This window comes from Anomalospiza imberbis, chromosome 9 (genome assembly GCF_031753505.1).
Source record: "Anomalospiza imberbis isolate Cuckoo-Finch-1a 21T00152 chromosome 9, ASM3175350v1, whole genome shotgun sequence".
Classification (NCBI taxonomy): Eukaryota; Metazoa; Chordata; class Aves; order Passeriformes; family Viduidae; genus Anomalospiza; species Anomalospiza imberbis.
In genome coordinates, this window is record NC_089689.1 from 20831973 (window position 1) to 20846951 (window position 14979).

The 14979-nt window shown below is 43.3% G+C and overlaps 1 protein-coding gene across 17 annotated transcripts in view; it reads left to right on the plus strand.

Annotated features, from left to right (window-relative positions):
• PTPRF (protein tyrosine phosphatase receptor type F) overlaps positions 1 to 14979 on the plus strand; it is a 378733-nt gene that overhangs the window by 261092 nt on the left and 102662 nt on the right. For all 17 annotated transcript variants that reach the window (XM_068199067.1, XM_068199066.1, XM_068199070.1 and 14 more), the window contains exon 6: positions 10686 to 10874. In XM_068199067.1, coding sequence (XP_068055168.1) covers positions 10686 to 10874 — 189 coding nt within the window. The remainder of the gene's footprint in view (positions 1 to 10685; positions 10875 to 14979) is intronic.

The following is a 14979-nucleotide window of genomic DNA, read 5'->3' on the forward strand; positions in this document are numbered from 1 at the left end:
ATGGGTGTTATGGCAAAGCAGTAAATAGGATATTGAGCCTCTACAACACTTGCTATCTGTAAAAAGAAGACTATGTCCTCTGTTAAACTCTGAGTAATTACATCATCCCAGCATTAAAAACCATCACTTGTCTGGCAACAGTGTCTTTCTTGTGTTTGCATGAAGCCATTGGTTTACTGTGGGCCTGACTACATCCTGTTGTCTCTGAAAGACTGTTAGGGTAACCAGAGGCTCCAGCTACAGTGATGTTGGAGGCAGTGCAATTAATGGATTTTCTAGAGAGTGGTGGTTTAACACTAGGCATAAAACATAATAAGAGGATATTTCTGTCTTTGACTCTGGTCAAGGCTTGCTGTTTTCCCTTTTATAAAAAGTCAGTGTCCCACCAAGTAAATAAAGTTATTTACCCAAGATATTTTCTGTGATGGAGTATTTTGAAACATCTGCATGGAAAGTAGTGATGCCATGTCACTGATCTGTTTGGTGTAGAGGTTAAATTAAAGCTCTTCTTGCAGTTCTTGAGTGACTTCCATGCTAGCAGACCCTCTGTGCCTGAGCTGGCTGCAACAGAACAAGTCCACTGAAACTTCACATTTATTGTTTCATTTGAAAATAGGATTTCTCTGAAAAAAAGATAGCAGAGAAACCTTATCAGTGTCACAGAGCTACCTTATGTCAATATGTGAATATTTCTTAGAGATTTTTAAAGGTTACTTTCTTTCTGAATACTACAAAGAAATAATGCTTTGGACTAGAAATTTAATTTGTGTTTTACTGTATTGGCCTTTACTGGGACTGGTTCTATGTACTGTTTTTGCTAGCTATTTTATATGATTTATGAGCATTTGCTCAAAACAGAGTTGGCTACAAGTAAGGAAATGGCAGACAGAACCAAGTGCATGAGAATCTAATGATAAGGCAGGAAGGGATGGTGCTGGAGGAAGGGTGTAAAGGAAGAGGCAATATGGAGAGGTAGCAGAGCAGGCTGTTGAGCACCTGGGCTGATGCTTTTCAGCTTGTTGGCTGCAGAGGAGCCTTGCTTTTGTAAGAACTGTGTTCATCCTCCTTTCCCACACCCACACACCTTGGTTGCTGGCTTTGGGATTCAAAGTTTCACAGCATCACGGAGCAACCCCATCCCATAGCTTGGCAATTTTGGAGATTGATTCCAAAAAGTTTCATTTTAGTCCTTGAGATCAGAGAACAAAAAGGTGTTTCAGGAGAACATTCTTTGGGAGCAGAGGGAATCCTTGTTTTCCTTTAAAGTTCTGGCTGTTTGTGAATGTCAGAAGTAGAGCATTTCTGTGCTTTCTCTAACAACTCTCTAGCTCCTCCTGAGCACAACTTTTAAGTTTCCATTTCCAATCTGGGCAGCTTTCCAGCCACTCTGCCCCCAGCCTGTAGCTCTGTGCTGTATTGTTTTGACCCAAGTGCAGGACCCAACACTTGGCCTTGTTGAACATCATTATTTATAAGTTAATTTTATTAATATAATAAGTTTATTATAAGTTTTGGCCTCAGCCAGTCAGTCCAGCCTGTCCAGATCCCTCTGCAGGGCCCTCCTACCCTCCAGCAGATGGACACTTCCACCCAGCCAGGTGTGGTCTGCAAACTGACATGATGCCCTCAATCCCTGTGCTGTTAGCTGACTTCCAGTTACGTGGTACCTCAAGGGGCTTTGGGGATGCTAGGGAAGGTGAAAGACAAGAGGGAGGTCATTCTCTCCTTAAAAGTCAGCAGTCGTTGCTCATCCATGTTGTCTGAATACCTTCCTTTTTCAGTAACCTAGATTCAAGGAAAAGCAATACTTTTTCTTTCCCATGTTGGAAAAATTGCTGGAAAAGAAGACTTTTTCAGCAGGACATTTTGTCAAAACACACAACTTGTTCACATCCTTAAACAAAGTTTTTGCTTGAGACTTGTTGACCAGTGATGCTCTGGCAGGCTGCAATGTTCCCCAGAGCAGGAGAAGCCCTGGATTGACAATGATGCAACAGGCTGCAGAAACTAAGTAAATCAGATTTTAGCACAATCTAACCCTTTCAGTAGGAGTTAAGTGACTGAAAATCTTGCATTCTGGCCTGTGAAGTGGAAATGAACAGATTTAGTATTCCAGCTGAGTGGCAACAGGAATGCTTCTCTTTAATCTGAAACTTGATGTTAGAAAGCGTGGGAGAGCTCTGCTGTCAGATTAACTCCGTTCTCATGCCCTTTTCCCTGCACTGAACTGCAACCAAACATACATGGATCAAAAGTCAAATGCTGTATTAATTTAACCACACGTTGGATTTAATGGCATATGGTAATGCATTATTGATTGCACATCTTAAAACTGAAAATCTTTATGCTAATAACACCTCACATCAGGGCAGGTAGTATGAAAAATGCAGTGGATTAATAAATGACTTCGACTACGAGTAAGAGCTGCTGCCATGCTTTTCCTTGTAAGGATTGAAGTTTTGGTATGTTTTAGTGGGGTTGTGTTTATATATTCTGTCACAAGGAAACGTCCAGTAGCAATAATTATGTTGTATTTCTCGGTATAAAATATTAGAATGCAACAATGGTTTGAAAACAGTTCTACAGGCAGTTATATTCAACAGCTGGTACCAACAAATGGCACAGTCCTGCCTGAAAGCACAGCGTGGTCGACTTCTACTGCTCCTTTACTATGGAGTCTTAATAGCTGGCTGCAAAACCCTTCTGAATTCATGCTTTTGAAGAACTTTTGTGAGTTTTTTCAATGCATACTTCCAGCTGATGAGGAGTTTTTTGTAGTAGTTACTGAAAGAGCCTAGCCTTATTTATCAGCTGTTGGATATGACCCAGAAAGCTCTATTTTTACCTACTTGAAATCATGCTGTAATTTTGAGGGAGGAAATAATTTATTTTTTTTTTCTTGCCAAACAAGGATTTAAAAAAGGGTGCTTGCTCAGCCAGGGAGTCTTGCAGATATGTTCTATTTCTGTGCAAGCTCTTCCTCATCCACATTTCTGACATTTCTTGATGGAGTTTTTGCTGTGCTATGCACTGAACCCTTAAATGACTCTCAGTGCCATACAGTCTAGGCTCTTTTAGTACTTCACTAACATGGACAACTACTTTCTCTGGTCTTCCAGGAAAATGCTTGTTTCGATGTGTCTTCGGCTTTGAGTTGTTTGCGTGCACTGCTTTACACTTGTGGCAGAGTAGCAGGCTTGGAGCAGGAGGTCCAGGCTGTTCCTCACATCCTAAGGCTTTGTATCACACTTCCCAGTACTCTGTGAGGCTGTGTCATCAGCTTGGAGAAGCTCTGCCCTGTGGCACAGAGTTTGTTTGGCCTAAGCAGAGAAGCTTCTGCTATTATCTTTCTTCTGGAGTTTTTACATTCTTTTAGAGATATTTGGTATCTCAGTCTTGGAAAAACTCGAGTTAAGGACCAAGGCTGCAAGTTTGATTGTCATTGTGAGGAAACCAGAATGGAAAGCCAGAAGAGATAGCTGGGTTGACAGAAGGATGTTGTGGTGGTAAGGATTTCATAAATGCCACCTCTGACTGTTGCAATCTAATCTGATCAAGCTGTAAATAATTGTTTTCTTCCAGGATGGGTTGAGGTCTCCTAGTTGGCAGCAGACTCTGCAGCTGACACAATACAGGGCAGAACTTGTTATTACTTAGGAAGATCCCTAAACTAAGAGCTACAACAGTGGGTTGTGGGTGCATACCTTTAATTTGGCCAGGTTTGTGACTTACCTCTGCTCTGAGTCAGCTTCAGCAGCTGTGAATCATCTTTGTGTTGCCTCTGTCAAGCACAAGGTTATCTGTGAAGGAGAGAGGAGAGAGAGGAATTGCCTGTTCACCAGTGCCGGTGAACATGGCAGATGTGGGGTGCTCAGCCCTGGGAGGGACAGATTGCTGCAGTGACTGTGCATTACCTGAGCACCGTGTGTGGATAGAAGCAGCGCAGGGACCTGGCAGGAGCACAGCCTGATTCCTCATCAGAGCAAGTTGGGAGGTGCTGCTTTGCCTTACTCTTGGGAGCACCTGCCTCTGCAAAGCCATCCTGCTCCCTCTGAGATAACCAGGTGCTTGGGATGGCCACGTACACTACTGAGAAACTGTTGGTAGCTTATAAATGGAGATAATTGCTGTCCTTACATGAGAGGACAATGTCAGCAGTGCCCTTCTGGCACTGGAAGGGTATCACTGTCTCCATTGGGTGTTTTATGGACTCATAAGCTCTGGAACAAGCAGGTCCTGTGAGCTCCCACGCTGTGAGCCCCTGGAGCAGGAATCTGCTTGACAGTTTATCCTCTTCTGCCATGTCTAGTCTCGTATTTTCTTGAATTTTCCTTACAGTACTTTCTTTGTTTTGAACTGACTCAGATTCTTTCTTTTGTGAGCTGTTTTGCTGGTGCTGTGATCTTTGTAAGAGATAGCAAATACTTTGTTTACTGTAAGCTCTTGTGCAGTAATTCATGTGGTTGCACCATGAAACAGAGAAGTCCTTCTGGAGCTTGTTTCCACACCCACCCATTCATCTGTGCCCTTCTCCCCATTTTCAGTACACGGCTTCAGCATGTCACGTTGGCATGATGTCATACAAAGCCAGCAGATTTGTCATTAAAAGCCTTGTCATCAATAGATGACTGTTTGTATTTTCTGCCTGCCTGAAACTGTCTTATACTTAACTAACCAGTAATTAAAACTGTGCTGCCTTTGAAACAGTTTGGTTTCATTGCCCCACCTTTTCCTTAGGCAATTGCAAGGCGGTGCCAGTGTCGAGGGGGGTATTCATTAGCCTGGATGAGACTTGGCTCCTGCAGCCAACTCACACAAATGCGCTCTGCCCGCCACTCCCCACATGGGTGGTAGCCCAATACTGGGCAGCCTTTGGAGACCATGAATTTGGATAATATTTGTGGTGCACCTCTTTAGGGACTTGTGTAAGAAGGATGCAGAAAGAGAGCGTTGCCTCCAAATGACTGATAAAATGCTCTTTGTGCAGCTTCAGTTGAACCTGAACAGAGTGATGTCAGGGTTTTCTTATCATGTAAAGTGATGCCGTTCTTCTGGGCCGCTGGATTGCTCGACTGCTTTTGATTGTCTTGAGGTAATTGAATAGCTGTGCTGTGTAACCTGTGCTGAAGGAATCAGGGCTGTTTATTCAGCAAACAGATGTCCTGCTTTGTGGTGTGCTTACAATGTTGCTGGCTTGCGTATTTCATTAGTAAATATTGCCAACTACCCAGGCTATCGTCCTTGCACTGATAATTTTGCGTTTGCAAATGCGTTTCTGTGTCGCAAAGAGAGATTTGGAAAGGTTGCAAAATTTGCAAAGTAATTCCTTTGATCCATCAGGAAAGAGTCTGTCAGTAGACAAGGGTTGTCCCTGCAACATCCTGTGCTACAGTGCATCAAACCACCGCATCTGGGCAGGATCAGTTCAGCCCTGGTGACGTGAGCTGGGTGTGATCCCAGCCTGCCTCACCAAATGGATAAGGAAGATGTGAAATAGCTTTTGGTTTGTATATCCTGCTCCTGTGCAATGCTGACCACAGTCAAACACATTTATCAGAGATCTCTCTGCCCTCAATCCATTTCCTGGCTTGTCCCTAGCACCACACACTCATGAGTGGTTTCAGATAGCTGGCAGAACTGAAAACAAAGCAGCTTTGTGTTTTAATCGTCCCTGCCGAGACTCTAAAATTGATGTTGATCTGGAAGTTCCTCAGCTGATGCAGGCTGGCGGCAGCCAGTGGCCCAGATAAGCCATTTCCAGTCCTGTATGGGGATAAGGCCCAATATCTCACTTGAAAGGAGTTGAGAGCACCCCTTCCAGTGGGGCAGTGGTTTTGATAGATTGCAAGAGATTTACCCTAGCAGCTGTAGCTGTAATGTATAGAAAAGTTACTTTTTCCTATTTTCAAATTATATTTGGTATCATTTTTTAACTCTCCCTCAGCAGTCTGAACAATTGGACTCATGATAGTAAGCAAGCCTGGCTTTTATAGAAAGAAGAATGTGACAAATAACTCCCATAAACGTGTTTACAGTTTGCACTATCATTTCTAAAATACCATTTCCTACGTTGACACAGAGGAAATAAACAGTGGTATGGGGAAGGTTTTACAGGTGCCAAGTCAGGATATGACCCCCCAAAACACTGCTGCTTGGCTGCAAGAGCAGAGAGTGCTGTACAGTGTTTGTGCTGGTAGCAATTTGATATTCAGCTCCTCCAACTTTTCTGTCCTGTGAGAGATTACAAGTTTTCAGCAAAATCCTGGGGGTAATCCTGCAGGATTCAGCTGTCAACAGCTGTGCTCACCACAGACTCCTCTGCAGGCCATTTTTGCAAGCAGCTGTTATCTACACACCATTCCATGCTGGGGCTGATCCGTGCTTCTTGTAAGACGTAAATTGCAATTGCCTCTATGTCCCTTATCATCACTTGATATTTCGAGTGATGCAGAAAATAAGGACACACTGAGGGGTATGTCTCTCACAGCAGCATCCTCAGGAAAGGTAGTTTTCTGGGGAGCTGGGGAACAAGCCCTGTAATTGTAGCTGCTCTAAAGGAGGTCTCCACTCCAGTTTGGGGCTGTGGGAAACATTTCTTACCTTAGCTTTTCCTTTAAAGATGAGAAATCTTTGGCACAAAAGAGCTGTATGAGAGCAGGGGTTAGATTTCTGTCACCTCAGAAAGAAGATTAGCAAAGGGAGCTGTCAAGTGACAGGAGATATCCTCTGCCCATGCTGTCATGCTAGATGCCAAAGGGACATTCCTGTCTCCTTGGTGACTTCTGCTAGGAAGTCCTTAGCCTGGTTGTGGATTTTCTAAGTTTCAGTTTGTAACTGCAAAACCCACTCATTTGTTCTTTTCTCTCTTTTTGTTTCCCTCTCCTTTCCTCCTGCTTCTCTCCTCTTCCTGCTTTATTATTTCTGCTGCTGCTGCACCAGTCTATAGAGGCAGTTAGAGCTTGCAGTGCCCCCAAAAATCCTGTTGTGCCTAGATTTTGCTTGCTGTAACCTAATGTCTGCCTTCTGAAAGTACCTGAAACCCAGAAATAAAAACTGGTTTCGATGGTATGCACTTGAAAGCAGATTCATAGCCTGTTCTAATGTTCAGTGAAGGCACACTGGCTATCCTCAAATAAAACCAAGTGCTGACAACCTCATTTTCCCAAATAAGAGTATCCTCGTATTGGCTGGAATAGGAGGTTGGCTATTACTGACAAGCTCCCTGTGCAGACAAGTTAGTACAGCGAGCAAAGGCTGAAAGGAGCCGAGGCATGACTGAGCCTCATAATTATACCTAGATTAGACTTTTGCCTGAGGGCAAGGCACGGCAAGAACAGCTCTGAACTCCTATCGTGGTCTGTAGTGTTTGAACACAGACACATCCCTTGCTGTCCCAGTGAAGTCAGCAGCACCAAGCCCGGCTGGAATGAAGCCCTGTTATCTCTTCAGGAGTGCTGCTGACGGGGCAGGCGGGGACTTGTTCTGGGCTGTGCTCTGCGGTGTGACCAGCTCAGGTTTTCTCCAAAGCCGCTCTTTTCCAGGAGGGTTTTGGTGGGCTGCCAGAGCCACACAATACAGGGGGAGACCTGGAGTGGTTGAGGCTCCCCATTTCATGATGGTACAGGTACACCTTGGACCACCTCTGGAGAAGGTGCTTGTCCTCCTCTTGAGCTACATCCCCGGATGTTATGAACTTGTCTCCAGCACACGTCCCTTGAAGCTACCATGGAACTAACAGCAGGTGAACTCCAGCCTCTGGGTGTCTGAGGTGTCATCAGAGACCAGCTGTCAGATTTCCCTAGGCATCTCATCACACAAAAATGTGACCCGGGACTACAGCCTCCTAGAATCACACTGCTGCTCTTAAACACCAGTGCTGCCTCTGTGTGATTGACAAGGGATCAGGCAAGTCCTTGCTTGGTAGATGCAGGCATGCCAGCACTGCTTGCTGGAGTTCTTCCAGGCATGCACGGAAACTGGGCTGTACCAGTACCAGTGCTAGCCCAGGAAACGTGCTGTGGCTCTGACAATGAAGGATGCACCATTTCTTTACTACTGTCATTTGCCCCAATAGTTTTGGGGTCTGTATGCAGTTAAGAGGGAAAAGACTGTGCACTGCATGAACCTTGCATGGCTGGCTGTGCTAGTCTGTGCCCAGCACGGCGTGGGGTGTGGGTGCTGAGGATCATCACGTGGTGGTAACCTGTGCCCTTTGTTCAGCTGATGAGTGCCAGTGTTCTCACCTGGGCTCTGTAATGACTTGGGCATGCAGGGGGTGGATGGTGTGGGGGCAGCATTGTGTTTAACTTTGGAGTGTAGAAAAGGCTTGAACCAAGAGTTCTAGTACAGCAAAGGCAGCTTTGCTGCTGGGTGTTTGTGATCAGTGTCTCTCTGTTGTACTCTGTGAAGTCAAGGTTAGATGGTGTAATTCCTACTGGTCTGTAGCTCATCACAAACTGCTAATTTTGATTGAACAGTCACTCCAGTGCAGCAGACTGGTCGTGTACCTGTGGATCAGACACTGTGAAGGACTCTCTGGTCTCTCTCCTGTCTGTGGTCAGGGATCATTGCAGACAGGAAAGAGATTTCATGTACAAATGCTGGTTTGTTTCGGGTTTGCTTTTAGCTATGTGCTAAGCCTCTGCATAGACTTGGATGAAGTTAACTGGGTGATACTTAGCTCATTGCATTCTTTGTAAAATCCTGTGCAAACCCGAATAGATTGTCAATGGTAATCGTGGTGATTAGATTAGATCACTTCAGGGTTTCAGCCTCCCCAGAGTAAACATCTGTTTTCAATACCCTAAATGGCAAGGTGCTGCACTATAGGCAAACTTGGCCATAATCCAAGGGACTGTCATTATTTGCTGCTTTTTCTATGTATCTTCCTTTGCTTTTAAGTCTGTACCATGTTGTACTTTTGTGTGTACCCTTCTTTTGTTTCTTTTCAGCCATGTAGGAGTATACATTGTGGTTGCTCAGTATTGAGTGCTTCTGTTGCTTGCTATTGAATGCTGGTGCTGGTGACATTCCAGTTAAGCTCTATGTACCTTTTGTCGCTGAAAATCAATGGAGAGCAAATTTAAAAGGAGCTAAATTTCATAGTACCTTCCATTTAAAAAAAATAATTCCATTTATGTTTGCTCATGATGAGAGAGGTTCTCAGAAGGTCGATCTGGGAGACAAAATACAGTTTGTGCTTTTAATAAACATCAGGAACCTTTTTTCCTGTAGAAAACCTTGAATGCTTCATAGTCACTCTTGTCTAAATTATATTCCCAGGCATTATTTTGTTTATAGCAGATGTTGCCTTGTTCTACAGTCTTGATGTGCAGACAAGTCAAGGGTCTTGGGAATTCTCTTGAGATCTTAGGTAGATATATGCAAGATTAGCTACCACAGGCCATGTTGGTGCTGCAGGTATGGCAGCAGAGGTAGAAGGAAGCACCTGAGGTGACCTATTGCTAGTATCTTCCTGTGAGGAGTATAGATGTGCAGTGATAGCAGGAAAAATTAGATTGCAGCAAGTTCAGACTCCTCTGGGACTTGGGAAGATGCTAAGGTCTTGTTTGTTTAAGCACTGCAGTGGGCTGGGAGCATTGCAGAATCGGATTTGCCAAAGAAGAAGTTTGCTTAAGGTTCCTTAAAACAGGGAAAAAAGAAACATACTGAAAATAATTGAGTTTCTGGTGCTTTAAAAGCTTCTTAATGTTCTTCAAGTTCTTTTATTTCTGCGAAAGTATGTTCTTTTGATTGCAGTTCAGGCTTAGCAGAGTACAGTACATCTTGCCACAGAATGAATAAGTGAGCTCAGTTCTGCAGCTGCTATTGAATGATGATGTTGGAGCATGCCTTGGCTTATCAGTGAAGGCTGCCTAATGTATTCCACCCAGCCTACCTGAGCGTGCTCTGCAGCAACAAACCCAATTAACTGCTTTTTTACCTACTGTATGAATGATTTCAGCAGTTAAGGGGGTGCTTTGTTTCACAGTATTGTAGTAAGCCATGCCAGAGCATGCACTGGCCATTTCTTGTACACCTCTGTTGCTTTCTACAGCCCAGAAAATGCACCAGGAGCTTGCCACAGCACAGTCTGGCCAGGCGGTTCATGAGCAGAGTGTGGCTCATTAGCTTTACAGTCGTTAGTTTCTAAAAGCCTTTGAAATCAGATTTGGAGGCATGAGGAAGAGATTTACACTCTATCCTACCAATGTGACAGAATGATACAAGTCCAAAAAAAGAAAAAAAAAAAATGGGCCTCTCTGGACCTTCCTAAGGGGTATTATTGTTTAGTTGTTGTTTTTCAAGATGCCTCAAACTATTTGGCTTTGTGTTTGTCTGTTATCTTCAACTCAGTCCTCCCACAAAAAGTCAAATACCTGCTTTTACTGAATTATTAACAACAATGGATGGAGCTTACATATCAATGAAAATTATGAACGTTTCCCAAGGCAGTTGATTTAAATGGAGTTAAATTTAGTGGAAGCTTCTATTGGTGTAATGAATGCTCATTATAGAGCCTAATGTGCTTTAAGGGCTTGATAACCTTCTCAGTAGGGAAGTCAGGCTGCTGTTTTCCAGCAGAGGCACCCATGCTGTAGGGTGGCACTGCTGTCACTGCAACTGTATCCCATTGGTAAGCTGGAGTGTTTCTCTTTAACCTTGTGTGTTTTTTCCCCTTGCAGAAGACCACCTCCCAGCTGGCTTCCCAACCATTGACATGGGCCCGCAGCTGAAGGTGGTGGAGAAGGCCCGCACAGCCACGATGCTCTGTGCTGCCAGTGGTAACCCTGATCCCGAAATCTCCTGGTTCAAGGACTTCCTGCCCGTGGACACTGCCACCAGCAATGGGCGAATCAAGCAACTCCGCTCGGGTAAGGTAGCAAAGCAAGTAAGCCTTCCCAGCCTCCTCACTCTTCCTCCCTTTTCTCTTTACATGCTGCTGTTATATTTTCCCTGAAATGCAATTCTAAACCCAAATGTCAATTTGCTCTGAGCTTGTTTCTTTTACAAGAAAAAGGTGTAAAAACAGTTTTTGGAGCTGATCCTCTCTGGCAGGATATTGTGGCTTGTTAAAATGTCTATTAGAGTGGACGTGCCTTTTGGAACATCAACTGGATATCTTCTTTGGTAGACTGTCTTGATATTGCCCCAAATCCTTGATAGGCTCAGACATTTCACTACCAACTCAGTGTGTCTCAGGTATTTTAATAGGAGCACAGTGCAAATCAGGATAATGAGATACTGGTTGAGATTTTACAATCAGTGGTCATATGCAACTTTACTCCTTATACAGACTCTGAAAGACAGTGCTCTGCTTTCCGTTGAGCTTGTCGCCATCCTTACTATATGACACCCCAAGCATAAAGAAAAATCCAAAAAGCAGCAATTCTGTGGATTTCAGAGGAAGGACACAGTTTTGAAATACCTTGTTTCTTTTTGATTCTTTTGTTTGACAAGCCAAATACTAGCTTTTGAAATACAGATGGTTATTTCTTGGGGGTGGCTAAGAATGCACTCATTTTAGTGAGGAATTCTTGTTTTTCTACTGCACTGTTCAGTCTCCCAGGACTGTAAGGCCCATTAGAGAATTAAAGAAAATAAAACATTGCTTTATTCACTGATGAAGTGGAGCTCCGCAGTGTGAATTAGAGTGGCTGTTTAACAAGGCACAGCACAACTACACAGCTGCTTTAATCTGGGGGAAAAAGCCCCCAGTGCCCTACACAAAGTACAGAAGGGACCAGAGCTGGAACAACTTTGATCTAGAGAGTTCTTAAATATGAAACAGACTGCCTTGCTTGGCCACGATTATCTCTGGGCACTCAAAAGCTATTTGTTACGAGTGCTGCTGCCAGGGAATCACCATCTTCTAACCAAGGTGAACGTCTTGAAACATTTCCCCATAGTAGGAGCCTTCTGCATACATTTGATGATGCTTGGATGATAAGTAGGTTTGTACTTGGAGGAGTGGGTAAGTGAGACATCACTCTTAGCAAAAATAGAACCCAGCCTGACACTCCTGATCCCACCTTGATGTACCAGTGAATGCTAATTATACTAATGCATTTATAGTTTATGAAATTTCCCAGTGACCTTTAGCTTATCTCCCCCACAGCATGGTTTAATCTTGATGTGTTTGTGCTGGAAGAAAATATCACACTTGTTAATTATTCTGAGAAGCTTTAGGAAGCAGCAATAGGAAAGTGCGCATGGATGTGTTTCACTTCGTAGCTGACTAAATCAGCATCAGAAATTACCATAAATGAGCAGCAAGGCAGCCTCTGATGCACTTGCTGTACGTTCTCCAGCCTCCTTTTCACAGGCACTTGGCTGCCTCTCTACCAGCTGCTTCACAAGTTTGGTGAGATAGAAAGTTTAAAAACAAACTAGTAAAGCCTGTCACAGTGTCCAAGTTTTGATTCCTATTTGCTGTTCTTCAGCAACATCTCAATTGAATATTTCACCTGGGATTCAAACTCTAGAGCTGGCTGCTTGCGGAAGACACAGTAATTACCAAGGGAGGTGTCAAGGGAACCTTTTAGAAATCAATGAGCAACACACATCCTCAGACTCACAAGAGAAATTGATTAGCTCTCTAATGTAGTATGGGAGGTTTCTACAGTTCAGTGCAAGAGACTTCCAAATATGAGTTTGAAGTTTTGTTTTCAGGGATCTGGTGCTATGATGCCAAGATTCACCAAAGCTCTGCTCGACCCTGGCATGAGTGGGGAGCATGAAGTTTGCAGCTTCTCATGGGCCAGAGATTCAAGCCCTGTTTGCATTTGTGCTTTTTTTCCTTTATTTATAATGGACGTAAAGTAGAGCCTGCGCTTTCAAGTGCCCGAGTCCCATTTAGGTGACTGCAGCACCCTGTATGAACAATGTGATGGCTTGGGCAGTTTCCCATTCATTCTGCAGGGTGTTAATTGAGCTCTCCAACACTACAGCATAGTTGGGCAGAGTTGCTTTTCAAAGAAAAGAGTATTTAAATAGATACCACATTATATGGTAGAGTTTAATAGTTTGCAAAGTCTCTGCTCCATTAAGATCATATCTTACAGTCAGGCTGGCATATCTGCATGAATGTCAGTTTATACTATCTCAATCTTAATATACGCTCATTTAATTTCATTTAATTAAAAGCCAATAAAAGCAAGACAGATGTAATATAGTTAAAATAGCTGCAGCACATTGTGAGCCCAGTATTGTGTATATAGTGTCCGACCTTCAATGAGTACATAATATATTAGTATTCAGATGTACAAAATATAGGTCACAAAGGTCAAAGCAGCTTTGTAGTCTGATGTAGAGAGAGAGTTGAGGGATGATTCTGTTTCTTCAGGCTCCTAGTATGGTATAAATAGTTAGAGGTAAGGAAGCAGCATGTTTGGGAAAGGTGCTCTCTTCTGACACTCACAGTTATGTAGGCTGGCAGTGCTCTGGGGGCTTCAGGCAGGTCTTTGAACTTGCATGCAGTCAGATCATGTGCCCCAGGGGGCTCTGAACATCAGTTTCTAGAGTTCTGTTCATCTTCTGTCAAGGTACTAGAGTTTGTGGTTTAAGACATCCAAGCCACCATCGTAGGCTTTTTTAACCCCAGCAAATTGGTGTCTTTGTGAGGAGCAAATGGACAGTTTGTAAATCTGCCTTGTATCCTACTCTCCCTTTATTAGTAATTATACCTATATCTGTGTATATGCACTTTCCCTATTACACCTTCTGACAGTATAACTATATATTTTTTAACTATTTCTTACCATTGCTTAGATTTTTCTTCCCAAGTAAAGCTTAATTCTCTTTTAACTCCAGTTCTTGAGTAGTTTTGCAAGTAAATGTTAGGCTAACAGCTGCAGAGATGAGAACACAAATAAATACAGGGTTTCATCTCTATTTTCCTAGATCAAGGCAAAAGCAAGGTCTCTGACTCATGCTCATTGTAGCAAATTCTCCCTTGTTCATCTTGCTAATACTTCCCACCTCTTGTGGGGAGGCTGCTGTTCTGCAAGTGCAGTGACTCAGGACAACTCCCTGTTCTCCCCTCTGGGTGTGTAGCTTCACTCATTGCCTCTCAGTCAGTGACACAGGATCTAAGGCCAGCTCTGGGCTGAGAAACCTCCCCGGCATGCTAACACATTTAAAATTTGTTTGGCTGAACTGATTCTAAAACTGTCCAGGCACTGTAGTATTGCAAGTGATGACACACATGAGTTCTGGCAGCCAGAGTCAATGCTGCACCTCTAACCATGTTTTAAAAATCAGTTAATGATGTGATGGATGCTCTCTCAGTATAGATCAGATTGTGCTGATGCTTTACAGTTCTTTTGTACAGATTCTTGGATGAGAAGCTCCTGAGGACTTCAAAGCAACTCAGTTGGAATTCTTACTCTCAAAGCTCTTCAATGTCTTCAGTGATTTCCATAGCTGAAGAATTGCTCTTCCACCTTGCTCTTCAGAAAACCTGTGAACAAAATGTCAAATTAGAATAAATAGCTATTCTGACTTGACATAAGTTAACATAAGTTTTTGCCATGTAAGGAAACACCAGAAATTCAGAAAGCATTATCTTTCATGTAATAGAGAACTTGGTATTACAAAAAGTACCATTCTCTTTTAATCACTTTCAATGAACTCAGTTACAGAACCATGCCCTAGATCCTAGTGCAACTTTCAGACAATTAACTGCAAGTAAAGTATTAGAGAGGACTCTGCAGGTGATTTCAGTCACTCTCTGGAAAAGTGAAGGTGTCTATAACACAAAAGCAGTGGGAGCTGGCTCACCATATCACCTTGCTGCATTTGGGCTCTCAGAGTTACCGCCAAGCATTTTCATTTAGGCTTGTTCCTATCAGTAGAAACACTACTTACTTGGAAGCAAAAGGAATACCCAACATGCACAGAGCTAATATGCAGAAAGAGGTGGTGCCTCTTTGTCCCAGGGAAGCGGCCATGATGTCTGTATCCTGCTTCACTGGTAAT